A 27,096-nucleotide genomic window follows, 5' to 3' on the forward strand; every position below is an offset into this window, starting at 1 on the left:
GTTCACTCCTTTCCCCAGAGCAGTGAGTCGGTATGGCGGAAAAGATGGCGGAGCCTGAGTCTGTGAGCATCCCCATGGAGGAGGCCGTGGTGGTGTGCAACGGTGGCAGCCAGCCCCCTCCCCAGTCGATGTCTTTCCCCCAGTCCCAGTCCCAGTCCCAGGAGGCGTCCATTCTGACCCACCTGAAGAAGGTGGAGAACCAGATCACGGAGGCCCAGCGCTTCTCCCATCTGCCCAAGCGCTCAGCCGTGGACCTGGAGTTCAACGACCTCTCCTACACCATCCAGGAGGGGCCCTGCTGGAGGAAAAGAGGTGAAACACTGACACACGCACACAAAATTAATGATGTGTTAAATTCTTGTGTTCTAATCAACCCAAACTTCTCCAAATCTATATTAGGCAGTAAAAGGTTTGATTGGCTCTCTCTGCCTGTACATTTAAACCAGCTTAGAATGCAAAATCAGTATTGGCAGCAATGCTATCGTGAATCACTAGTCTTAGGTTTCTGGCAAATTTTTTACCGTGCGCATATGATAAAATCACACAGAAGTAGAGAGAGATTTATAATAAGATTTATAATTTATATTTTTTTACCTGGGAAACGCGCCGGCGCGACTATCGACCTGAGAGGATTAAGAAAATGTGATTTTTACATTTCACATAATACTTATGTGATCTAATTATTTTAAAGTAAATACATAAGAACACTTAAATACACTTTCTAGACCATGGTGCTAAAATGTTTCACTTTAATATCATATTACTTTGAATGCTCCGAATCTGAATATCTTTATTTAGTCAGGTGCATTTACATGCACAAGGAATTTGTTGTGGCGATTATTGCTGTGTCTAATAGGGGTGTCACGATTCCCATTCGATATCGAAAATCGATCGAAATGAGCGTTCCAATTTGAACTTTGAAATCACAAGCAGGTTTGCGATTTGGCCTGTATTTTTGTATGGGGCGGGGGGGGAATCGACTGTTAAGTTTGGTTCGGAGTTTGGAGTGGGTCGGCTGCAGTCTGCTCCGCGGAGGGATCCGCTGCGCCTCATCCCTCGGCGGACACTGCACCTTCCCACCTGGCACTAGGACTGCAGAAACAAAATTCAATTAGAATTTGAATATTACAAAACAAATTGCAATAAAGTTTGATTTAAGTTCATCTAGTTTGTTGCACAGTGAACGCACAGAGAGAGAAATATTCCCGGTAATGGTGTGTAAGTCTATGTCGGTTGAGACGCACAAGCGTGCCTCCCTCTCCACTGGCGTTCCACTGTGTGCACAAGGAAGACCATGACCCACGGAATATCGTCTATAGCAGAGGTTCCCTCCATTTTTTAGTACAATGTATCGTACAAAAAAATTAAGCCCTAATGGGATGCTCATGATTAATCAATAATCGATTGTTTTTCGGTGTTATATCATGTTGATCAAGTTAACATAATATAATTTTTTATAATTATTTTGTCATGAGTGGTGTGAGAATGTAAATGTAATAGCTTTATTTGCCCACCGGAGAGAGCTGTGAAACCTACACCAAGCTATCTTATCTTATTCTAAGTTTTCTAAGTTTTGTTTTAAATGCTTTTACTGTGTGAGGGAAATAGAGTGTGTCGACTGGCCATTATCCATTGTCTAGCAATTTTGCCATGTCTATTATGGAATTACTGTTAATGACTCCATTATTTAGTAATTTAAAAGATTATCGATCATGATTTTTGACCCCTAATGAAACAGTGAGGGTGATTTATTTTGGTTACCCTATTTTTCATTTATTTAAGTTGTCTAACCTAATGAAAATGTCAAATTTTCTTACCAGATTGGTGTGAAAGAAACAAAACAAATAGCACCTATGGGTCTGTGATAAACAATCCAAATCATTTTAGCAAATTGTGTAATCCACTGTATAGATCAGGCACGTGTGTGGGTGTGTGTGGGGGGGGGGTCTCGCTCCATTTCCTTATGAAACGAAACAAAACAGATAGATGGGAACACTTCCTCACCCACTCTCTTATTTTGTAATCCTACAATGGGGCAGCACCTCTGTCTGTGTCAACTTCCAGCCACCATCTCATGTTGGGATCAACACAACAAAAGGAAGTAGAAGAACAACTGCTTGAAGCACATGAAGAACGTCAGGAATGGATGGGGATTTTTTTTTATGTTGGAGTTTGAACGTCAAGATGACTGTGATTTGTTCATGAAGACAGAAGACCTGTGACCTGACCTACGACCTGGCAAAATAAAATACAATACATCCTCCGACCAGCGGGGGTGATGGCTCACAGAACTAGGAGCCTCAGGAGGGAGGTGATGCTCAAACACCACTGGCTCACAGAACTGGGGCCTCAGGAGTATGGTCCTCAGGAGAGAGGTCTGCAGCTTGATCCTTTTGCACCTGATGCACATCTGGGACTGGTCGGATTTTCCCAGATCCCACATGAGGGATGGATCCAAAATCTGGCTGTGTGGGTTCCATGAACGCTCCTTAGGGCCATAGCCCTCCCAGTCCAACAGATATTGCAGGCCACAACCACGGCAGCGCACGTCCAGCAGCCGCCAGACTGTATAGGCAGGATGGCCATCGATCATCCTGGGTGGGGCAGGAGCAGGTGCTGGGGGAAAGAGGGCTGGTGGAGATGGGCTTGACTTGGGACACATGGAATGTGGGATAGACACGAAGGGAAGAAGGGAGTTTGAGACGGACAGCACAGGGGTTGACAAGGGACTTAATAAAAAATTTTTTTTTTTTTTTTTTTACATGCGGTGTCAGCATGCAGGTCATACAACACAGAGTATGCCATTGCATCTAGGACAGAGTTAAGTTAAGTCTGCAAGTAGAGTTCAAGTTCTCAACCTGCAATGCAACTCTTTATTAATTCCTAAATCATCAAGAACTGCTGCAAAACCTCTGTCCTGTGGATGACCTGTAGAATCACAAGAGCATAGCTTTTGGTTATACACAACCAGCACCAGTCCCCCTCTTTGAAGAACTATTTATCATGTTTGGGTCTATGAACTAATCACTACTCCAAGAATGGGAGAGCCACCACAGGTGAGACAATTACAAGACAAACACAGAAAACAGTGAATCAGGTCCAGGAAAACTGGGACTACAACTGGTATCGTGGCCTCTTCCTGTCATAGTTATTGCAGTAAATGAGGGAGGAAAGGAGAGGAATGCAACCAGGAGGGTGCTGGGGTGCATTCGAAGCAGATGTGGGCGTGTTGTGTTATGGCAGCGCCTGTATGTGTGTGTTTTAAGGGTCCACCGGTGAGTGTACAGGACTTATCCCAATTGGTTCTGGTGTATAAGGTTGGTATTATGTTGTCGTGCCTCCAAGCAGCGCAGCCCCGAAGCCCCCCCGAGCTGCGCAAGTGCATAGACACCCCATGGCTGCAGGAAAGCACCCCGCCCTGCAGCGAGAGAACATTACATTATTACATTTCATTTAGCAGACGCTTTAATCCAAAGCGACTTGTTCAATCACCGACGGATGCAGCCATCAGGAGCTAAGTGTCTTGCTCAAGGAAACTACAGTATGCTAGCAGGAGGAGCCTGGGATCGAACCAGCAACCTCTAGATCACTAGACCACCAGCTCTACCACCTGAGCTACCATCCCCAATAGATAGAGTGTGACCACAGAGTTTGAAGAATCTCTACCAGGCTGACAGAGTCGTTGTGATGAATGGGTTTTTAAAGCAATTATGCTTCCTATTTGATTCAGTGAGGAATGGGAGATCAGATAATGATAAATCCTGACATTCTGTTTGTTTAATATCCCGCCATCCATGGCCCAATTGGTGCTCTGGTTGTAACCATTTAATTATAAATTGAGGATGGTTCGCTACATAGTAGTAGCTCAAGTTTTCTGGCTGCTAGGCCTTCAAAGTCTTTGTTTTCTGCCGTGTTGCTAGTTTAATTCTCGGTTTCTTGTATTTCCAATTACATTTATTGACTATTGGGTCTGGAGTATCAAACCAATGTACTGTTGGTTGCACAGGGGTCATTGAAAATATATAGTTTATATTTGTTACTATATTCATTTTCACTGCTGCTACCCTACCAATTAGTGAGATGGGTAGGTTGTTCCATCGAATGAGGTCTTCTTCAATGGATTTGAGCAATGGAGTAAAGTTAAGGGTAAACAGACCTGAAAGATTGGTGGAGATATCAATACCAAGGTATCTAATGTTGTCCTTTGTGATGGTTAAGGGAAGTTTCTGGGTTACAGCATTGCAGTCTTTAGGTTGTTCCTTTGAGTTATGCTGATCACACTGAATAAACAGTGCATATTGTTGGATGGGTGTCTGCTTTTGACAAAGCCTGCTTGGTTTGGGTGAATTATAAATGGAATTACATTTTCAATTCTGTTGGTTAGTGTTTTACTAATTATCTTTAAATCACAATTAATACGGCTTATGGGTCTATAACTGGAGGTGAGGGTTGGGTCCTTATTCTGTTTGAGCCAAACTGAAATGAGAGCGGTATTCATGTGCGAAGGCATGGTGGAGGTTGACTTAAACACTGTAACCATTCAGATGAATAGTGGGGATATAAGTGGCCAGAAGTGTTTCTAGAATTCCACTGGGTAGCCATCAGATCCGGGTGATTTATTGTTGGGCATAGAAAAGAGAGCTTCCCTGAGTTCTTCTAGAGTAAGTGGTTGATCTACTGTGGTAGCCTGCTCTGTGGAAAGTCTTGGGAGGTCAATATCATCTAGGAAAGAGTGAATGTTTGATATACTGTATGTGACCCACTGCAGTAAAACCCGCCATTTTGGGCATTCCTAAAATCACCAGGAGCAGCCAAATAAGTTGAAAAAATCTTTTTTGAACCTTTCTATTACTGTAAAATAAAAGCTGTTTTAAAAACAAAAATAGCTGTGTGTTGTTGAGGCTGTTGAACACTATTCGCGATTGGCCCATTCAGCATTATGTTAAGCAGCCATGAGGCTTTGTTTGTCCGCCAACCCCATTTGCATTCTGGGAGCTGGCTGAATGAACCTGGTGTGGGTAAAACTTTGGAGGTGATTATCTCAGAATCACAGTTTGCCACACCCTTGTCATTAACAAGTCATAGCTTTAAAAATAGTTGCTTGATTTGCACAAGTGACACATTGTTTGAAAGCTCTGATTCTCCACTTTCAAATGATGCAAAACAACTTAAAAGCCGCCAAATGACTCTAAAGTCTGCAGTAGCTCACATATTTGATTCATTATTTGAGTGATATAGCTTATTATAAAAGTATGTTATCCTACCCTGTGGATCTTTGATGGCTGTAATAAGTGTTCTTTCTCTATCGCATTTCAATTGATTGGCAAGAATTGAATTTAAAATAATTTGAGGAATTGTGTCTTTTGATGGATGATATTATCAAGTTTAGATGTAATTGTCTGGATCTCATTTTGGATTTGCTCAGTGGGTGAGTGGGCTTGTTTGAAGAGCAAGTCTTTTAATCAGTAATACGTTTATTTTGGCATTCTTGTCCTTTCTTTTACTTTGGGTGCAGAATGAAATAATACTACCTCTTAGTAACTGCCTAATCCATTTCCCAGATTAAGGATCGTGATATATCTGGAGAGCCATTCAATTCAATGAAGGAAGTCCATTCTCTGGAAAATAAAGTTAAATTCTTTATCTGTGAAAAGTGAGGCATTTAACTGCCACCTGCCAGGAGGCTTCTTGTTGGTTTTAGTTTATGAGGTTGAAACTAATCGGCCCGTCTTCGGAGATTACAATGGAGTGGATTTCAGGATTAATCATTTTAGACATTACAGAGTTACTTGTCAAGAAAGTTCGATTCCAGAGAAGCTTTGGTGGGGTGGTGAATAATATGTGCACTCTCTATTATTCGGCTAATTTGATCGCCGACAATCGCAAAGAGCAAGATCACTCATATATTGTTTTATAGTGTCTGACGAACACCAGCATTTGTGATTATTTCTGGTTTGAGAACTGTCTAAACTTGGATCCTGTAAAATGTTGAAGTCTCCACCCAATATAATAATTGAGTCAGAGAATTCTAAGAGTTTTGAAAATATATTGTGAAAGAAATTTGGGTCAGGGTCATTGGGCCCATAAATATTATCTATGGTTGGCGTTAGCGGGGTTAGCGGAGGTGATGCAGGGCAGGGCAGGGTTTGGGCAGGGCAAGGACATGGGTGGCTTTGGAAAAGCGATCAACGATTGTGAGTATGACTGTTTAACCTTCTGACGGAGAGAGACCGGTGACAAAGTCTCAGGTCAACTGTACTGCCCAGCCATTTTGTTCCCGAATAAAAATAAAAATATGCGAATGCTTAAGGCATCTCCTAAACTAAAACAGAGTGTGTTCTTATTTTAGATGTATTTATTTCGAGGAGCATGGCAACCAGATAGCCGTTTGATTTAAAATTCAAAAAGAGAGTTTTGGTTTGGTTTGGTTTTGGATATAAATGCCTGCCTCTAATATAAGCTGCTTCCAACATAACCTGGTACCCTCTGCAGTTGAGATAAATTAAAGCCCCTATCACTATTTAAGGAATTATGGTATAATCTGTGGTCCAGGAGGCAGGTAAACAAATACAAACTGGTTAATTGTGTCTTGGAGGAAGTCGTTGATCATGGCTTGGAACATGGCAAGTTATGTTAATGTATCCTAGGGGAGTGTTGAAAGCAGTCTTCCACTCGTCAATCTCACAGGTGATTAGCGTTGCGCTAATCAAGTTTGGAGAAAATGGTGTCACCATGGAAGCTGAGCTAATGAATGGCGGAGGGTATTTCTTTTTAATGGTGATGTTATTCAGACCGCAGAACTCAATGCAAGATTTCAGCGTTCCATCTTTCTAGCACCCACCGGAGAGGATGAAGGCCCTCCATCGCCTCATGCTCAGGTCGGGAGGGGTCGTAGAGGTGACATCTGGGGAGGCAGGCAGGCAGGAGGTCGATGGCACAATCATAGGGGTGGTGAGGTGGCAGTGACACGGCATGAGGTTTTCTGAACACCTGGGCGAGGTCATGATATGCCTCCGGAACACAGAACAGGTCAGGAGCCTACAACAGGGGCAGTGTTGCAGTGGTAACAGGGAGTCAGGTGGAAAGCAAGCAGTGGGAATGACAGAATGTGTTCCAGGAGGTTATCTTGCCCGAGGTCCAGTCTACTTGATTGTTGTGGGTCTGTAGTCATGAGTAACAAAGTACAAGTGGTGTGTGTGGACAGTCAATGATGTGGAAGCTGATGAACTTACTGTACATAAGTTCGAAAGAACATTAAAGGAACCATCTTGTGCTGCACCTGGGCAAGCAGCATCCTGTTTAGGGCCTTGGCTTCCAGAGGGGAATCTAGGGGCTCAATTTCGATGCTCATTTCTACATGGCCACACTGTGGTCTATGAAGCTCTCATCTGCTCCAGAGTGAATAAGGGCCGAGAGCATGATCTGGCCACGAGATCCCATCCCAATCCCACTACTGATTAACCGGCGCTTTTATCGGGCAGACACAGCAGCTAGAAAGATAGTGGCAAAATTGTCCACAATACAGAAAGGATTGGCTATGAACACGGTGAGCCCTCTCGGAGGCAGGGAACAGGGAATAACTGATGGGAAAGAGGAAGACAAGTGTGCCCTGGGAGCCCTCTCTTTCCAGTGTTCGCGGAGACAGTTGTCCACCTGAATGGTCAGGTATATCAGCTGATCGAGGTCCTGAGGTTGCTCTTGGAGACTAGCTTGTCTTTGAATGAGTCATGAAGGGATTTCTGGAAAGCCCACTCCACCCACTCTCTGCAGCGAGTCTGGAACTTGATAGCTAGTGTGGCAACATTGCGGGAGCCCTGATGAAGGGAGAGAAGATGCTTGGCTGCATCCTTACCACGCACAAGATGATTATACATCCTCCTCATCTCCTGGGTGAAGTACGCGTAGGAGGAGCAAATGGTTGATTGCCTCTCTTGCAGGTAAGCGATGTGGGAACGGCCAAATGTACGTATACGTATGTGTGAGCCTGATGGCTTGGAGCTACCAGGGGGACCTGGGGAGAAGGTTGGTTACTGATGCTACAGAGGGTTGCCCAGAAGTCTCTTTAAGCGGTCCGATATGTTCTTTAGAACCTGTTTACTGTTGCCCCAGAAGTGAGCCTTGATTGGCTATGGCTTGGCGGAAAGCTGTGTCTGCTGGGTTCATGGTGTGGCCAAATTGTACTGTTACAGCTGAGACTAGAGAACCAAAGTGCAAGACACAGAGTTGGCATAGTAGTAAATATGAGCAGGGTTTATTGATACAGAATGCGGCGGCGCGACTGGTGTTCAACCAGCCAAAGAGGGCACATGTCACTCCGCTGCTCATCGAGCTCCACTGGTTACCTGTAGCCGCCCGCATCAAGTTCAAGTCTCTTATGCTGGCCTACAGAGTGATTGCTGGGAATGCTCCCGCCTACGTAAATGCTCTTGTAAGAGCACATGTTGCCCCCCGGATGCTGCGCTCGTCAAATGAGCGTCGCCTGGCTCTGCCGGCCATACAGCCACGGCAATCCAGGCTATTCTCATTTGTAGTTCCACGTTGGTGGAACGAGCTGCCAAAAATGACCAGAGCGGGGACCTCCCTCTCTGTCTTTAAGAAGCACTTGAAGACCCAGCTCTTCAGTGAGTACCTCCTGTCCTAACCTACAATTGCTTAGCACCACCTTGCAGTATTTGTTACACCAATGTTGTTATTACACTAATCTCTGTCGCAATGTAGCTGAATGTTATTCTCCCTTGTAAGTCGCTTTGGATAAAAGCGTCTGCTAAATGACTAAATGTAAATGTAAATGTAAATGTTTATTGAAGGGATCAAGGGTAAGAGGATGGCGGGCAAGGCAGGTGGGGCAGGTCGGGCAGGCAGGCAGGAAGACAGGGCAGGTAGGTCAGGCAGGCAGGCAGGCGATTAGGGCAGGCAAGCAGGTAGGCAGACTGGTAGGCAGGCAGGGAACCGGAGAGTGGGTAACTAGTCCAAGAGAAGGGTGAGTACAGGCAGGCAGAGCAGATGAGGTGAATGACGTTATCAAGAGAGAGCTGGAGAAATCAGCCACACCCTCCACAGCCTCCACACACACACACACACACACACACACACATACAAAGACAGGGGAGGGAGAGGAGAAGAGAGTGAGAGACTGGCTGTATGCTAAGTGGAAGAGGGGGCCAAAGCAGAAGGCATGACAGACATACACTTGAAATGCTTATCGATCTATCAAAATCTAGTGGCCCAATTAGGGTTGCCGCAGTTATCGTGTTACTGGTGCTACACGGTGTCTGGCCATACACCGATAACATTACTTGCGTTTTGCATTTTTTTTTAATAGAATTAAAACTCATTTCGTTAATTTTCGTGTATCAGCGCTGACGTTTACCAATTAAAAAAACTCTTAATTTGTAAAATACTAAGTGTGTTATCAATACTTAGTCTTAGTCAGAGTTGCAGCACAGTCTGCTTATCACAGGAGGAGAGGAGAGAAAACTTTTGGAGACCGTAGATCAGATACAAATTAGGACCTGTGCATAACACCTCCCCTCCATTGTAAAATGTCCGGTCTTACCGGTAACACCGGTTTTGTCATGAGTTTATTAACCAGTGGGAAAATTTCTCACCGTAGCATCATTATATCCAAGCTTTATATATTGATATCATCATATGAAGATGCTCTGTTTAAGTCAGAGTAAGATGTAAATATGTACATACTTATTACATTTTCATTAAAAAAACATGAACAATCCAATGGAATTAGCTTAGCCATGCCGTCAGAGATGGCGAAGGGGAGCGGACAATAGCAGCCAGGAATACCCGCTTGAAAGCCCAATAAACCAGCTCAGCTTTATTCTTACTAACAGCTGCGACTGTTCAGTAAATAATTCTCTGTTGGCCTGGACAGTCCGTCTCTGCTTGACGAGGAGTTAAAAAGCTAAAGTGCCCATTTCAGGACCCATGGACATACACAGGTGGGTGGGTATCATCTGTAAGAAGGGTTAATGCTCTTTCTTAATGTGAACCATGCTCTGTTGCTTGCCAGCTGAATCAAACCACTCACATTAGGCCATTGCAGTTATTGCCTCAATCAATGAGGGATGAACTTGTGCCTCTCTTACCTTTCCAGTTGATGCAGTGTAGCAGAAGAGGTATTAATGGTTTCACACAGATGTGCATGAAACCATTCTAGAAGCTACTTAACAGATTTGGAGAAATGTGTCCGCTGAAAGAAATAGCTTGGCAGTAATTTTGATTTCATCACAATCCACAAATCCAGTACCCGCGGTAAGGAGATACGACCCACAAGGGTTCTGAAACATTCAAAGGGAGTCTTTATTAGAAAAACTTTGAGTTTGGTCCCATATCATACTTTGAAATCATGATATTGTCATCATAAACTCTTCCATATCGGCCCTTCAGTTCAATCCAGTGCCACACAAGACCGGACTGATCTGATTAGCTGATGAATATTGAACTGTGATCATGGTGACGTCAACATGTTGCTATTTTTTGTGGTTATAAAATAGAGTGAAGTTTGGGTCAGTTCCCATTTAGAATGAGTCTCTATCCAGCGTGCACTACTCCTAACATTAACTGTGTACTGCGTACACGTGCGTTTGTGTACGTTGCACATTTCTTTCCGGGAACTGCAGCAATGTCTGACAGGGTTTAGCTCATCAATAATCTAGATGGCAGGAAAGGAGAGTGATTGTATGATAGTGAATACAATTTCCTTTTTACTGTCACATCGCACAATCAGTTTGAGCTTAGTGAATGGTGAACATCTCAAAATAACAACATGACTGTTATTTTATGGATGAATTCAAGCCAGAGCTTGGCATCTTTTCTCATTGCCAGGGCACTCGTTATCAGGAGTGTTACTTATTTACGTTGCTAAGAGCATTAAACTATGTCGTTTATCTTCGGCTGTGTGTGTGCATGCGCCAAGAAGTAAATACTTAGCAAGTTTACTCTAGACTGATGGGTCTTGGCTAAAAGAAGGAAATCAGGTTAAGTGAGACATTGTTTAATGGACGAAGCCATGCCCCAAAGTACTTCCCAGAAATAACGTTCTCATGCCACCGACACTGTGGCCATGAGTCTTGATCTGTGGTTTACAACCTGGGGTGCCAGATCCCCATAGGGATTTGCCAGAGATCACGTCATGGGGCCTTAGGGAGTTTGAGGCATGTTTTTCATAGTAGTCAAATATTGACTCAAAAATGTCAACTTCAAAATCTGTTTGGCCTCTCCTTCCTCCGCCTCTGTCAATATGTGAGAGCCTATTATTTTGCCAAATATTTATTTACTATTTATTATCAAATTTTCCACATGCTTATAGCATTTGCTTATGCTTAATCACCCTCAAAGGGCCAAACACATAAAGGACACATAACTGCCTGTGACCCAGGGCACTTCATCAGCACACTAAATCTAATCTGAAATCTAATATCAAAATGTCTGTGTCAATACTGTGAAACTGAAAATTAATCCTCTTTGAGGACAATCATTTGTGTATTTTTTTTATTTTTTTTTTTCTGATACCATAACAAAATATTATTTAAATGAAAACAGCACTACTCAAATAATAAAACATACAAACATGATTGGATTTGGGGCAAAATATTCTCTGATTTGCAATTATTACATTATTGAATGAAATGTAATAATTTATCTCTGACATCAACCTGATGTTCGGAGATCACATTAGTGTTTCGTTGCATGCACAGGGCCCTAACAGTCTGCATACTGTAACAGTTTTGCACTTATTCTTGTGAATTCTTGGATTTCTCATTACTGCCCACTCAATATTGTAGTTTTTATTACTACATTTTACAAATTTAGTTTTTCCAAAATTACTCATGTGCAATGGGAAATGAAACCTTTTATTAATATATAACCTTGTTTATCCCCATGAGGAATGACACTGGAGACTGAACTGCTTGATAAGCCAAAACATACTATATACTAATACCATACTAATGTATACTAATATACATTATACAATACAGAGGTGGTTTCAAGTTGTAACTCTGCAAGAACAGACAAACCAATGTATGAATACAAATACATTATTTACTACCAGTATGATTCATAACCATTAAGTGAGTACATTCAACTTCAGAAACAAAGCGTGGATTAACAACCTTAATGGTTAACATTAAGCCTATCCTATGTCAAAGAAAGCGGCTGATGTATTATTGATGTAACTAACTTTTCAGACAATGTGAAATGGCAACATTTAGGTGATGTGTGAATTTTCATGTCTTAACATGTCTTAATTTCCTGAAAGAATACCACAAACTTATAATATCATATCAAATGATCTCCCAGTCTTGATTCACAGTATTTATTTTACTCCAAAAAGGAGGGTATTCGCAATTCAAAGCAACATTGTGATGTCATCCTCAGGGTGCGAGTTGGACTCATAAATCTTCAGAAGACAGAACCGCTGCAAACTGTGGTGATGTGGGAGTCAGCTGAGGTCACTTTACTGAGGCTGGGACCACAGTGCTGCTTACTGCTGACACAACCACTTACACTTCATGCAACACACACACCCAATACCCAATAATGCATTAAGAGAAGTAGTGTCTGAGCCATATGGATCCTCGGACACCGCTGTGTAGTAAAGGAATTAGGATAAAGGATAGTCAATGATACAGATGGAGGGGACCTACAAGTACAACTACGACTGACTGATTTAAGACTAGTAAACAGCGAAAATAGATTAAATAACTTTCACTGTGGGTAACTCATATCTCATCCCGACCTCCTCTTTCCTTAGGACAAGATGGAGGTTGAGGGTATTACACAAAAAAGTGGAGGATAATGGGGTTCCTAAAGTGGCAAATGGATAATGCAAGAATTCTACAAAGCCTTCAAATACACACCCACTGTAACATTCAATAGACTATACAACTTACTTGGGTTAGATGTATTTCCAGTACTGACCTTGATGAAGGTTAGGACCTTACCTGAAACCTGCAGTGTTCACGTTTCAACTACTACACTATTCACAGACAGTTGAAAGGTTGTCAGTCCATCGCATGATATTGATTGTCTACGTGTGCATGTTTTCTCCAACACCACAGTCATTGTGGGTGAGTCTGTGGAGGAGGGTAAATTGGCATCGTGGGTGATATGTGTGGGATCTGCCCTTCGCCTGTGTGGGGGACAAAGGGGCGTGGCCAAGCACATCATGGTTCCCTTTCCAGCAACCCACAGCTGCCTCGAATCGATCCAATCAGCACCCACGTGGTGCTGGTGAAATCAGCGCCGCACGAGCGCCGATTGGGCTGATTTGAGGCAGCTTGGCGGCCGCAGGAAAGGTAATCAGCTGTCGTCCAGAGCCGTTGCTTGACCATGCCCCTTTATCCGCCACAGCCTGTCTTCCACAAAGTGTAGTATGCCCTGGTGGGCCTTGGCCGGTCTAAAGTTGCCCGTGCTAAAGTTCTACTTTGTGTGGGCAGCCAGTGACTGAATGTCTCTCCAATACCTTACCTTGGAACACGAGAAGGAAGGACGATGTGAGGAAACTGAGAGCCATGGATCTGGGACCAGTAGCCTGTTGTGTAGTAGCCTGTGAAGAAAAGAAAAAGATGGTACACATTGAAGGTTAATTACATAATATCTTGGATAGAATATACTGTAGCATCCAAAGTTGTATAATATAGTGTTCTATTGGACAGTGAGATACTGTACTATTAAAGTCCCTGTAAAGTGAATTCAATGATTTATTTCTAAACACATTATCCATGTTTAATTGATTAATTGCTGAAAACTTTTGAAAAGACTGAACGATGTAGTACAGAATTGTAGAGTTAGACCGTTAAACTTTTTCTCACAATTTTTGTGGTCACAAATTTTTTGGTGGGCCCAAATCAGGGACGCGTGATGTAACATGTTGCCACCTTGCAAGGCCCCTCCCCCTAACAATACATAAACGCCAGGTCGGAATCAGAGCATCAGTGGTGAAATAAGCTAATGCCATCGGCACACTACACTTTCAAAGTCTTCAGATCGCTGTACTGTTCACATTACACAACTTTCTATCTTGTGATCGAGAATCTTGAAGTCATTGTGGTTTGCACACTATATGTGTGATCGGCGACAGCGGTCACACATTACAATATCTTTCACCAGGAGGAATCCCCAACGAGTCTGTTGAGTCTCCAAACTACGTATTGTCATGATAACACACGCGACACTTGACACCGGAAATAGCGAAATTCCATGCGCATAACAGGATAACAGGATTATTGAATTTTTATTGTATTCTTGATCATTGTTAAAATGAATGAAAGCCGAATTTAAATAAGAAATATTTTAAAAACCTTGAGAAGAAAAGTAAAATAGGTTTGTCGTGTGTTTTTGGCTGCTGCTGTCTGTCTCCTTCTCGACTCGTCTCCTCCCCCACGTCTACCTGTGTCTGCTCTCATTGGCTGTAGCTTGTTGCGTCACTCCCAACTTGATCCTAACATGACCAGATATTAAAGCTGCTTGATATCTTGCCGGTGTTTGCGAGTGCCGGGCGAGTGCTCGGATCGTGTTGTGAGCAGTTCACACCACACGCTCGACGGGCACGCGAGCGCACAATGATTTTCTTCCAATCTGGGTCTTTGCTCGACGATCTCCAAAAACCTGTCACCGAGCAGAAAATCAGCCCAGAATCACATAGTCTGAACTTGCATAAGCAAACTGCCTGATCTCTCTCTGCTGTGTGTCCTCCCCCATTCTGGCAGAATCATGTAGAGGGCCTAGTGCTTTCAATATCTCACGGCGAGAAGCACAGTGAAGCGGTACCCACAGGCAGAAACATTAATCGCGCCCATGTGCCCGGAACAAACAGAACCGTCCCCTTGGTTTGAATGAATGGGGTTTGGTTATGTTAGCATTAGCTGCATTCTAGAAAGCTGTGGTGCATTGCCCTGGACTGTGGAGGCGCCAGCAGGGGGCACCGGAGAGCAGGGGGCACCGGAGAGCAGGGAGTCCCGCAGCCAGACAGCGAGTTAAGGTGTGCAACTAGACACAGAGGACTGGGTTCAGTAGAACATGGAATTAACTCCACTGTAAACATTCAATGTGATTGGGCGTGGTTTCAACGTCTTCAGCTGTCATGCCCCCAGCGCCTCATAGCATGGGGAATTGGCTTTTTTTTTTTACTATTTTGAAACTTAATTTTATATACTTTTTATATACTTGTTTCTAATCATTCAGATTGGGCTGGGAGATTAATAACACATTTTTCTGTGGTGTGACAAACTCATAACACATTTATTTTTTTTTATACAGGGACTTTAAGGGCTAGGATCTCCTGCAGACAAATTTCAAAAACATTACCAAAGCTGGTCATAGAAACAAGAAACAGTATTTATTAGTCACGCAACACACCACACTACAAGACATGCTTGCACACACACACACGCTTTGATGGTGGCCGGTGAAATGGATTCTCTGCTTTTGACCCATCCTGGCTTGTCCTTCCTCCGGGGGCACAGCCAGGAGCAGTGGGCAGCGTACGTGGACGCGCCCAGGGACCAGGTATTACATTACATTACATTACATTTAGCAGACGCTTTTATCCAAAGCGACTTACAATTGTTCAAACACCGACGGACGCAGCCATCAGGAGCAATTAGGGGTTAAGTGTCTTGCTCAAGGACACTTCAGCAGGAGGAGCAGGAGGAGCCTGGGATCAAACCAGCAACCTTTAGATTACTAGACGACCAGCTCTACCGCCTGAGCTACCATCCCCCGTGGTATCACCCACCAGGTGATAATTGTCCATTGCTGGTCAGACAATGATGGGTGCATGTTTTTGGTGGGGGTCCTTACTGACGTGAGGTGGAGGAAACCCCATGTGAGCACGGGGAGAACATGCAAACTCCACACAGAAAGGCTCCTATTTGGGAGATAACCCGCCGGAGCACCGTGCCAACAGCACCCCAGGTGGGAATTGAACCGAGGACCTTCTTGCTGTGAGGCAGCAGTGCAATGCACTGCGCCACCGTGCCACCATCTTTGGAGGAGCTAAGCTCCTCCAAAGATCCTGGGCCTCCATCCGTGACTGTCAGTGGTGGGGTGGTGCCTCGAGAAGTGGGTATACTCTTTTTTTAAGCCGTCCGTTCAGCCAAGGATAAACGCCCTGTGTTTTGAAAAGTGAGATGGAAGACAACTCTTGCATATTTAGTTCACCCAAAAATGGGCCAGTAGTAAAAACTGTCAAAAACTGTTACTTAACTTCTGCCGCTTGACTTCCGGGAGTAAGGATCATTATGGAATTAACATTAGCCATAGAAGAGCAATCAATCAATACTGGCCCACAGAGTGTAGGGTAAGACAGCTACATAATTACCCACTGTTTATGTGAAGACCATCTATTTAGTGGGTGTTTTTTTTAAGGGAACATGTGCTTGGACTGGCTCATGATTTGGCTATTGCAGGACACAACTGAATGATACGCATCACAGGGGATTTAGAAGTAGGTATATGCAATGCTGACTGAAAAAGAAGTCGGTATACCTCCATATACCCTACAATATACCACCAGTGATTGTTCTATGATATTTTGAAACACCTTGCTTGTACTGGCAATATTTAGTGCACTAGAGAGGTAGAGGTGACTCATGGGAGGTATTTGCCTTTTTTTTTTTTTTACTTGAAGGACAAAATTTGATACTCAAGTAGGACACCAGCTGATTTGTAGAAACCTGGTGTGTACCTTGAAAAGAAAATACAGATTTTGTACGCTACACATACACAATACATAATAATATGAAGTAAGACAGGTGATTAGTTAACTTATGTACTAGCTGAACCATTTTTCTCATCTTTAAATTTGCGGATGTCTCACACTTTCTTTGGTTTAGTCAGTTATTATCACCATTTTGGGAACAGCAACTTTAAACACAGCCGGCTCTACAGCTTAGCTCTCTGTACCTGTAAAGTAACAATGAACATTTTCATCAATGAATGAGGTGGATTCAAAAGTTGACCAGTGCCTGTGATTAAGAGTGTGTGTGTGTGTGTGTGTGTGTGTGTGTGTGTGTGTGTGTGTGTGTGTGTGTGTGTGTGTGTGTGTGTGTGTGTGTGTGTGTGTGTGTGTGTGTGTGTGTGTGTGTGTATGCATATCTATAGTCTGTAAAAAGGATCATACACCCAATTTCACACAATAGAATTTATTTAGATTAGATTTACTTTTCTATGCAACACATTTGACTCATGGCCATGTAGGGGTATACTAAATTGAAAGCCATTTGAAGTGAATGTTATACTATTTTGAATTCTCCCCATATTAAAAAAAAATGATTGAAAATTATCTTTTGCCTCCTTAATCCTTTCAGGCTTCAAAGCCCTATTGAAGTGTCTGTCGGGGAGGTTCTGCAGCCGGGAGCTCATAGGGATCATGGGGCCCTCGGGTGCCGGCAAGTCCACCTTGATGAACATCCTGGCTGGATACAGGTGAGATCCCAGCTGCCCTCCAGCTCTGTGGGGAATGCTGGCACCCCAATCTATAATTAGACTGACGTGGGATGTTTAAGATAATTAGTAAAATTCAGAAGTAAGAATGAATGTGGTTTGTATGGAGGGGGGGGGGGGGGGTGGAAAAATGGGCTATACTGTAGGTAACTACAAATCGGCTACTAGAATAAAGCATGTTTCTATTTCAAGAATAAAAAAAAAGTCGTCATTATACAATCCATTGTAATCTCTGCACTTGATTATATCCTGTATTCCCAGATAATTTTGAGGTTTAAATTGTTGATATGCTCCACGAAACGTGATATGAGTCCTGCAATCTCCAGGGAAACAGGGATGAAAGGTCAGATCCTGGTGAATGGGAAGCCCAGGGACCTGAGGACCTTCAGGAAAATGTCCTGCTACATCATGCAGGACGACATGCTGCTGCCACACCTCAACGTGCGGGAAGCCATGATGGTGAGGTCAGAAGAGGGGTTGTCGAAAGACAGTTTTGAAGGAGGATTTGAGATCAATGTTTGAAACACTGGTGAGGTACCTGAAAACCTGAATGTTTTCTTTTGTCAAAGCAAGCAAGTTCCAAAGACAGTGAGGGCATCTCAAGTCCTAATGAAGCTTTAATACTGATGTTCTGCAGGAACCTAGTGTTTGAGATGGTTCCGGATGCCTGCAAACAACATAAATGTAATCTACAGTTTCCTGTTACTTCAGGTCTCCGCAAACCTGAAGCTGAATGAATCCATGGAAGTGAAGAAAGAGCTGGTAAGCTTGAAATATAGCAGCTACTCAACAACCTGTTGAGTAGATTTTCCCTTCCTCATCGAGGGCCTTGATGGGTTTGAAAGTGTTACGGCTTTTCTTGGAAAAGTGTTTCGCTTGAATTTTCGTAAGCCTCTCATTGTTTGTCCCAGGTGAATGAGATCCTGACAGCCCTGGGGCTCCACGAGTGCGCCCACACCCGCACCAGCTCGCTGTCAGGCGGTCAGTGCAAGCGGCTGGCCATCGCACTGGAGCTGGTCAACAACCCCCCGGTCATGTTCTTCGACGAGCCCACCAGGTGTGTCTATCCATTGGTGTTGCCATCCAATAGCTTTAAGAACTTTTTCAATGCGTTCTCACTAGTTTGATTGTGATTTAATGGTTCTCTCACACTGTTTTTTCATGATTTTTTTCACGTGTGTGTCCATAGACTAATATCACACTGAAGTAAATTAACTGTTGCTTGAAAATATACAATATATAAGTAAAAGTAGCTCTCCAAAGTAAGTAGTAAGTATTCAGTCTTACACTTAAATAGAAAAAAGAGACTTAAATCAGACTTAAATCAGACTTAAATGATTTCTGTGATTTTACAATGTACTACCTAATCCAATACCAGTATATAAAAGAATCCCCCTATTTCCCTTGACCTTCTGTCACAAAGAGCTAACCTATCAGCTTTTCTTCCTCCCTTCATGTTTCTGGATTTAACCCCCCATCAGTGGCTTGGACAGTGCCTCTTGCTACCAGGTGGTCTCTCTGATGTGTTCTCTGGCTCTGGGGGGACGGACCATCATCTGCACCATCCACCAACCCAGCGCCAAGCTCTTTGAGATGTTTGACAAGGTGATGCTCTTTTCTGTAGACAGGTGACCAGCGATTTCTGACCAGTGATTTCTTTGTAGCTTCATAATCTGCAGGTTATAATCTTTGATGTTTATAATCGAATCGTTTTACGAGGATTTAAGGTTCATGTCTGATGTCTAAGCTTAATGAGTGTGTTTAAACGGTTTTAAATACCCATGACTCAATTAAATGTGTAAATCTTCTCAAGTAAGAGTTGGCAAACCTACACAAACAATGAAGGCTTAATTTAACAATTTTTAAAAATTGGACTACAGAAATTGTACACAGTCTGGGCCACACCTGGGCCTTTTTTCCTTCACAATCCCAAACTCCTTTATTTACATGCTTCTGCCAAATTTCAGACCAGTTGAATAAGTGAACCCATGCAGTCATGCCAAATATATTGCAATATTGCACCCTTACAACACTCACAATTTTCTCTATAATAAGTTGAAATTGACTAAAATACTTCACCTTTCTTTATTTCACTTTTTATAGTCCAGACATATAATATTATTTTAAATAAACACAAAAAAACATTGACAAAATGATTGTCACCCTGTTGAACTTAATTTTTGGTATTTCCCCTTCCTATAGCCATTAACTAGATTCCTACCCCTCTCTACTGGCAGTTTGGCCCACACTTCTTTTGCAAACTGCTCCAGGTCTGATTTGAAAGTCATGATTATTATTAAGGGTTATAATTTCAACAATTGTCTGGAAGAAATGACACACAATGTAAAAAAAATGCAAGGGTGACAATATTACATACAATTTTAGAATACAGTTAACAGATGAATGGATAGATGTTAAACATTTGTTTATATAAAAAAAAGTCTCAAGAGCAAAACCTTTGTTGACGTGTGAAAACTCTTAGGTGACTTTTGCCTGTCTTGTCTGCAGCTGTACATTCTGAGCCAGGGTCAGTGCATCTACAAAGGCACTGTCCCGTACCTCATCCCCTACCTGAAGACCCTTGGCCTCCACTGCCCTACCTACCACAACCCTGCAGATTTCAGTATGCTGCCTTAACGTATACTGTCAATGTTCACTTCAATGATGCTGTCTTAATTTGTTCAAATGCATCTGACAAACGCACAATAAATTAATTTGTCTGTTTGTTTGTCCGCGTCAGTTATCGAGGTGGCATCGGGAGAGTACGGAGACTTGAACCCGGTGCTGTTTGAGGCCGTGCAGGGAGGATTGTGTGCCTTAGAGGGAAAGAAGAGCCATTGCGATAAGAGAGGCCCACTCTGCACCACAAAGAATCCCAAGGTGGGTGACTTGGCACGGTTGGAGAAATTTGAGGTCCGTTTTTTACATTGCCACGACCTTTTTCCCCTTGTTTCCATTTTACCTAGGACTCAGGACACATAGAGAGTCATACGTTTGCCACGAGCACCCTGACGCAATTCTGCATCCTCCTCAAGAGAACATTTATAACAATATGTCGAGACCAGGTATGTGCCTGCAAGGATTTGATATGCATTTAACACTGTGTGGTAATCCACAATTAAATCAGTGTAGCCTTAATAATAGTAGAAAGTGATTTTCTGTGATTTTTTTTTTCCCGTAACAGGTTTCTTTTTACAGCTGGAAAATCAGATCTATTTAGAATTTCTTCATTTTGGTCTGCTCTGTAAAGATTTTCGAGTTCATCCAGCATAAAAAAAACGTTTAATTTTTCTTATTTTCCAACTCAGACTTCCTGTTTATTAGTGCAGACACTAACAGTGAGAGTCAATATTATCTGATGAGCAGTTTCACTCCATATGATTTGAATAAAAGCTTAGAGAAAATTACGTCTTCAAAATTATGCTCAATGTATGCTAAAATCTTGTCCACTCCTCAGTAAATACACCCCTTGGTTTAGTGAGTTTGAAATATTGTTGCCCAAAATTGTTAAAGGGGACTTATTATGAAAAACTCACTTTTCCAGTGCTTATGTACATACATTCAATTCTCTGATGGGCCTGCTAACACACAAACTGTGAAATAAGACAACTCAGTCAGTTTTTGTGAGCTGTTTATTTCATAAAACATGAAACAAGCCATTCAGATTTGTGATGCCTTCCTACATCACTTGAATTCACTGTAGAATTAGAACCCCCACCCCCCCCTTTCCCCCGCCCCATCTGAGTAACTCAACCCATCTCTGCTGGAGAATAACAAGGATGATAGACCGTAGACTGCGGCGTGCAATCCGCTGTGCGTTTCTCCAAATAAAATCCAATAAAAATAGTGTTTTTATTTAAGATGTGTTTATTTTATAATTTGTAGGTATATATTTGAAAATGTTATTTTCCGAGGTTAACATGAAACAAAAAATCCCGGCATACCCCTGGATGCCGTGTCCCAGTGCAGTGTCGGCAACGAAAGTCGGAACAAACTTTTAGATTACGCATTGTAGATTTAATATATGTCAAGATTCACAACTGGATTGCTTATTTCTCACCTCAAATTTGTTCCAAAACTGATTTTGGTGGACTGATAAGGTGAAATCAGTGAAAGTTTAAATACAATGTGGTGGAATGGCTATAATGCATAATCTGAGTGGTATTTTCAGCAAAGACAACTTCAAAAACATGTTTCGGGGACCTTAGAGACCTATATTACAGTTACTTATTGAAAAGGAGTATAATAGATGCCCTTTAAATGACACGGCAGTACGAGCTGACTTATCTAGTCCATGTGACGAATATTCACTAGCTAAGAGTTCATTGGTGGTCAGGTGGAGTCAATCATAAAACCCCTCTTTTCCATTAATCACACCAGCAGTACCTTAAAGAATTGTTGCTTAAAGAATGGGTTTGCCATTTTGCAACCCAGACAGTCCAATTTGGCAAATGTTAAGTCTTTAAAAAAAAACCTTGAATCTCCTTTTGAAAATGGGAAACGTTGTGCTATATTTCCATTCCCAGGTACTTACCCACCTCAGACTGATGTCCCACATATTAATAGGGCTGTTGATTGGGCTGCTCTATCTGAACATCGGCAATGATGCCAGCAAGGTTTTCAACAACACAGGATTCCTCTTCTTCTCCATGCTCTTCATCATGTTTGGAGCGCTCATGCCCACTGTTCTAACGTGTAAGTAAGAGCGGGAGTATTGAATGTGAAATGCAGTTCGCATATATACTGTACAATTTATAGATGCGAGGGAAAGTAAAATACATTTTAAAGATCCAATGTGATGATAGCTGCCAGGTGATGGAAAAATTGCAGCCTGTGGTATTGCTGATCAGCTTGTTTGAAGACATTATTCGAAGTATTAGCTCATCCCAGTTTACTTTCCTCTGGTCTTTAGGAACCCTGGTAGCTAGCGTCATATTGGCACGTGATATAACTCTCTAGTATGTATACAACAGCCATGTATTGTAGTATATAGATGAACTTGTGTAAGGATTTGCAAGATAAATGACTGTTTCATGGTTAAAAATTTTTGTTCCATTTTTTTTACAGTTCCTCTGGAGATGTCTGTGTTTCTGAGGGAACATCTGAACTACTGGTACAGCCTAAAGGCCTATTACTTAGCCAAGACTATGGCTGACATTCCATTCCAGGTGAGCTGGTCGTCTGTATTTGTATATTGTACACAAATATTAAGCTGCAGACTACATTGACATTGTGAACTAATATCTTGATCAGAGTTTGTTTTTTTTCACAATAAGGTTATACACTGATCAGCCATTACATTAAAACCACCTTCCTAATATTGTGTAGCTACCCCTTATTCTGCCTAAACAGCTCTGACCTGTCGAGGCATGGACTCCACAAGACCTCTGAAGGTGTCCTGTGGTATCTGGCACCAAGATGTTAGAATTGATCCTTTAAGTCCTGTAAGTTACAAGATGGGGCCATGGATCGGGCTTGTTGTTCCAGCACATCCCGCAGATGCTTGATTGGAATGAGATCTGGGGAATTTGGAGGCCAAGTCAACACCTTGAACTCTTTGTCATCTTCCTCAATCCATAGCTCAACATTTTTGCAGTGTGGCAAGGTGCATTTTCCTGCTGAAAGAGGCCACTGCTATGAGGGAATATCATTGCCATGAAGAGGTGTATTTGGTCTGCAACAATGTTTAGGTAGGTGGTTTGTGTGTCAAAACACAATGCATTGCAGCTTGCTGCGTATGGGGCTATGTAGACGCAGACCGGTCAGAGTGCCCATGCTGACCCCTGTCCACCACCAAAGGCGCCTACAATGGGTACACATGTAACATATGAGCGTTACCTGGGGAAGAGATGGCACCAGGATGCACTCTGGGAAAAAGGTAAGCTAGCCGAGGCAGTGTGATGTTCTGGGCAATGTTGTGCTAGGAAACCTTGGTTCCTGGCATTCATGTGGATGTTACTTTGACCTTTCTACCATAGCATGCATTACCTTTTTCAGCCATTTGAGCTACAGCAGCTCTTCTGTGGAATCTGACCAGGCGGGTTAAACTTCGCTCCCAATGTGCATCGATGAGCATTGGACGCCCATGACCCTGTCGCCGTTTCACCGGTTGTCCTTCCTTAGACCACTTTTGGTTGGTACTAACCATACTGGCATACTCGGAACACCCCACAAGACCTGCCATTTTGGACCCAGTCGTCTAGCCATCACAATTTGATCCCTGTCAAAACACTCACATACTTACACTTGCCCATTTTTCCTGCTTCCAACACATCCACTTCAAGAACTGACTGTTCACTTGCTGCCTAATATTTCCCACCCCTTGACATGTGCCATTGAAACGAGATGAGCAATACTATTCACTTCACCTGTCAGTGGTTTTAATGTTGTGGCTGATCAGTGTAGTTCTATCCATAGGTATTTCTTTAGAAAGACAGATAGAAAGATTTTTCGACTCTTTTTTGAGACTCGGTTCTTGACGAGTCATTCAGTAAAACTGGTTGGATTTGATTCAGTTTGTTTAATACACTGTGAGTGAAGGGGGACTTCCAGTGAATGAGAGTGAGACGAGTCGGCCATTTATTATATATTTTTTTTGTAATGATCGCAATTTATTTTGGAAGTATCTAATAGAAAGGTATATTTGCACTTAAAAGTGAAAGAGATTAATTAGAAGTTTGAAATGGACGTTTCCATGTTAGTTATCTCTTGTGTCCTACTAAATGTTAGTGGGTGAGTTACAGGTTGCACTATACTGGAACTTGGTGGCAGTACCATTTTCTATTTTATTGGAATTTAGTGACTGTGCAATGGTGTATTTATTTTATTGGAACTCAGTTTCATGTTCTATTATTGTTCCATAGTGAATAATGAATAATAATAAACACACTGTCAAATTCACTATTCTGGTAACTGAAAATTGCAGTGGTAGTTATTATGCAGCTGTCCTATCATGTGAGCATGATCAGATCACGCAATGTATTTGTCATTGATGTGCAGAAGACACCCCCAATGAGACCAAATACTAATAAAATTGGATGAACATACAATTGAATGAATCAGTCAAAACGGGAATCAGCAGGTCGGACCTTAAAAAAAATCGGAATCAGCCAAGAAAATTGCAATTGGTGCATCTCAAGTTGGTAAAAATGTTAGGTAACTTTATGTGCAGTTATGTGCAACTATATGATGCATTTCAAGGGATATCCTAATGATATGAATGTGTATACTGTATATCGTTAGCTGTAGTAGCTCGCACACAATGTGATTAGGCCTGTTACGAGACGGCTATGGTGTGAATAACTGACGGAGTCATTTTGCTTTAGTAACTCAAACACTGTGGAGACTCCCTGTTACACTAATGTGGTACCCAAAAGATTTTCCCAAGGTTGGCAGGTCTGTAGCATACTTGTTTAGTACATACTTGTTTTCCTTTCACTGCTTTTCCCGGCCAGGGGCAACTGAAGGCTGGAGCTTATCCCGGCTGCCTTCCTATGGAAACTTGTTTTTCAGAAACTTGTGGTTAGTCTTTTGCCCATACGTGACAATAAGTTACCATTGTGGGCTCTAATGTGGGGTATAATTTCAGGTGATCTGTCCAATCATGTACTGTAGCATAGTCTACTGGATGACGGAGCAACCTCCCGAAGCCAGCCGCTACCTTCTCTTTATAGCACTGTCCACCTGCACTGCCCTGGTTGCCCAGTCCCTGGGTCTCCTTGTGGGTGCTGCCTCCACCTCACTACAGGTCTGAAACAACTAGATGTTGTTTGTCCATCCAACCATCAATCCATAAACTTTGCTCCATCTAATAAAACCCCAATAGCATTGTCTGACTCATATGATCTCAAGTAGTTGTTTTTATTCGTACCTTTGTCCTCAGGTAGCCACCTTTGTCGGTCCCGTCACAGCAATCCCAGTGCTGCTCTTCTCTGGGTTCTTTGTAAACTTTGACACCATCCCCAAGTATCTGCAGTGGAGCTCTTACGTGTCCTACGTCAGGTTTGTACCCACTCAGACTACACCTCTTCCAGGATCTAAGGAATTCCAAAAGGGAATGGGAAACTGGGAAGCTTCTTTGACTAGAAGTTGCACAGACCAGGCACAGTATTTTTTTGCAATTGTGTCATCTGTAACTGAATTTCATAGGATGACTAAGTAAGGGGTGATGGTGCATCTCTCTGTCTCTCTCACTCTACCAGGTATGGTTTTGAAGGGGTGATTCTGTCCATTTATGGGATGAACCGTTCGGAGCTGGAGTGTCCCAGCAAGGTGTGCAAGTTCCAACAGCCTGAAGAGGTCCTCCAGCTGCTGGACGTGGAGGACGCCAAGCTCTACATGGATTTCATCGTCCTGGGCATCTTCTTCCTCATTCTCCGACTGGCCACCTACCTTGTCCTCCGCTACAAGGTCAAGTCTGAGCGGTAGAGGCACTGCTTGGCTTGTCTACCTAAGCCCCCTCCATCGTCGGACAATCATTTTTCCAGTCTGGTACCCAACACCTGCTCTGTGCACAGGAAACAGCCATTTTTTGTGCGGGAAATCCATTCTCCAGTTTGTTTCCTTTTGTTTAAAGAATGCATTGCTGCTAAAGAAACAGAAAGCAAATTCTGATCCTGCTTCACAGCCAATGACGGACCCTGTGAGGTTTGGAATCACGGTGAAACCCAGTCAAGGACCATCACATGAACACATCATACACCTTGTTTTACCTCATCTGACATCTGCACTTAAAAAAAACGAAAAGAAATAATGCTGTGCACAGAAGGCAGACTGGCTCTGGGGATGGTTAGGGGCCTACCACAGAGGACACTATTGGAAGGGCAGGTTCATTTAGATGCAATTCTGTTTTTCTACAGTCCAATCACACCCTGTGTAAGCCTTTCTGACCTGAACTCTAGTCTGAGGAAATATGGCCTGAAAAGAACCAAATACAAACAGAATGTTTACAATGTCTAAAAAAAAAATAATCAGAGGACATACAGTTGCACTGGAAAGAGAAAACAATATACATGGAAAGAGAGCGAGAGAGCGAAAGAGAGAGTGAGTCCCGGAAGACTGAAAGTGAAAGACCATAATCCAATGATCAATCCTGGGATGTACTGAAGCTGTTTTTTTTATAGTTTTTTTTTTTAGCTACTTGTAACTTTTCATTTGATATTTTAATTGTAGTGTCACCAAACTAGGGCAAAACTTAAATCAGGACGTTTAAAGCCTTTGTTCCTAAAACAAACAAAAAAAAAGAATCTTTCTTGTAGCCAAATTATTTTGTTTGACAAACTGGTTTTGTATCTCTAAAGTACAATTCTTCTTGCCGGATGATCACCCTCAGAAAATATGTATTTTTTCTACTGCCATGATTAAAATCTTGAAATGTATTGAATAATTGTTCTTAGTTAAAATATATTTTAATCCTAATCATTTTATACTGCCTTGTGACAACCTCTATTATCAACAGTACTGAGACGTATGTAATTATATTAATCTATTTAAGATGAAATAGGGTATTAGTATGCTTGTGTCGAAAAAAACGTTCCCAGCACTGCCCTTAAAATCACGTTGTGATTATGTTTGATATTTAATTATTATGACATGATAGCCACATAATATATATTTAACACATTTTCACTC

General features: G+C 42.4%; 1 protein-coding gene across 1 annotated transcript; it reads left to right on the top strand.

Moving 5' to 3' along the window:
• Positions 1-32: 32 nt before the first annotated feature.
• Positions 33-25,893, top strand: LOC307235069 (ATP-binding cassette sub-family G member 4-like; the record flags this gene model as incomplete). The annotated part of the gene is made up of 14 exons (XM_080007041.1): positions 33-312; positions 17,331-17,448; positions 17,793-17,925; positions 18,178-18,228; positions 18,378-18,523; positions 18,948-19,071; positions 19,975-20,089; positions 20,207-20,346; positions 20,433-20,531; positions 21,993-22,161; positions 22,534-22,634; positions 25,055-25,213; positions 25,349-25,467; positions 25,668-25,893. 14 exons carry the CDS (start codon positions 33-35, stop codon positions 25,891-25,893), a joined length of 1,980 nt encoding a protein of 659 aa, XP_079863167.1.
• Positions 25,894-27,096: the final 1,203 nt, after the last annotated feature.

Source organism: Zeus faber (assembly GCF_960531495.2).
Source record: "Zeus faber genome assembly, chromosome: 9".
Lineage (NCBI taxonomy): Eukaryota > Metazoa > Chordata > Actinopteri > Zeiformes > Zeidae > Zeus > Zeus faber.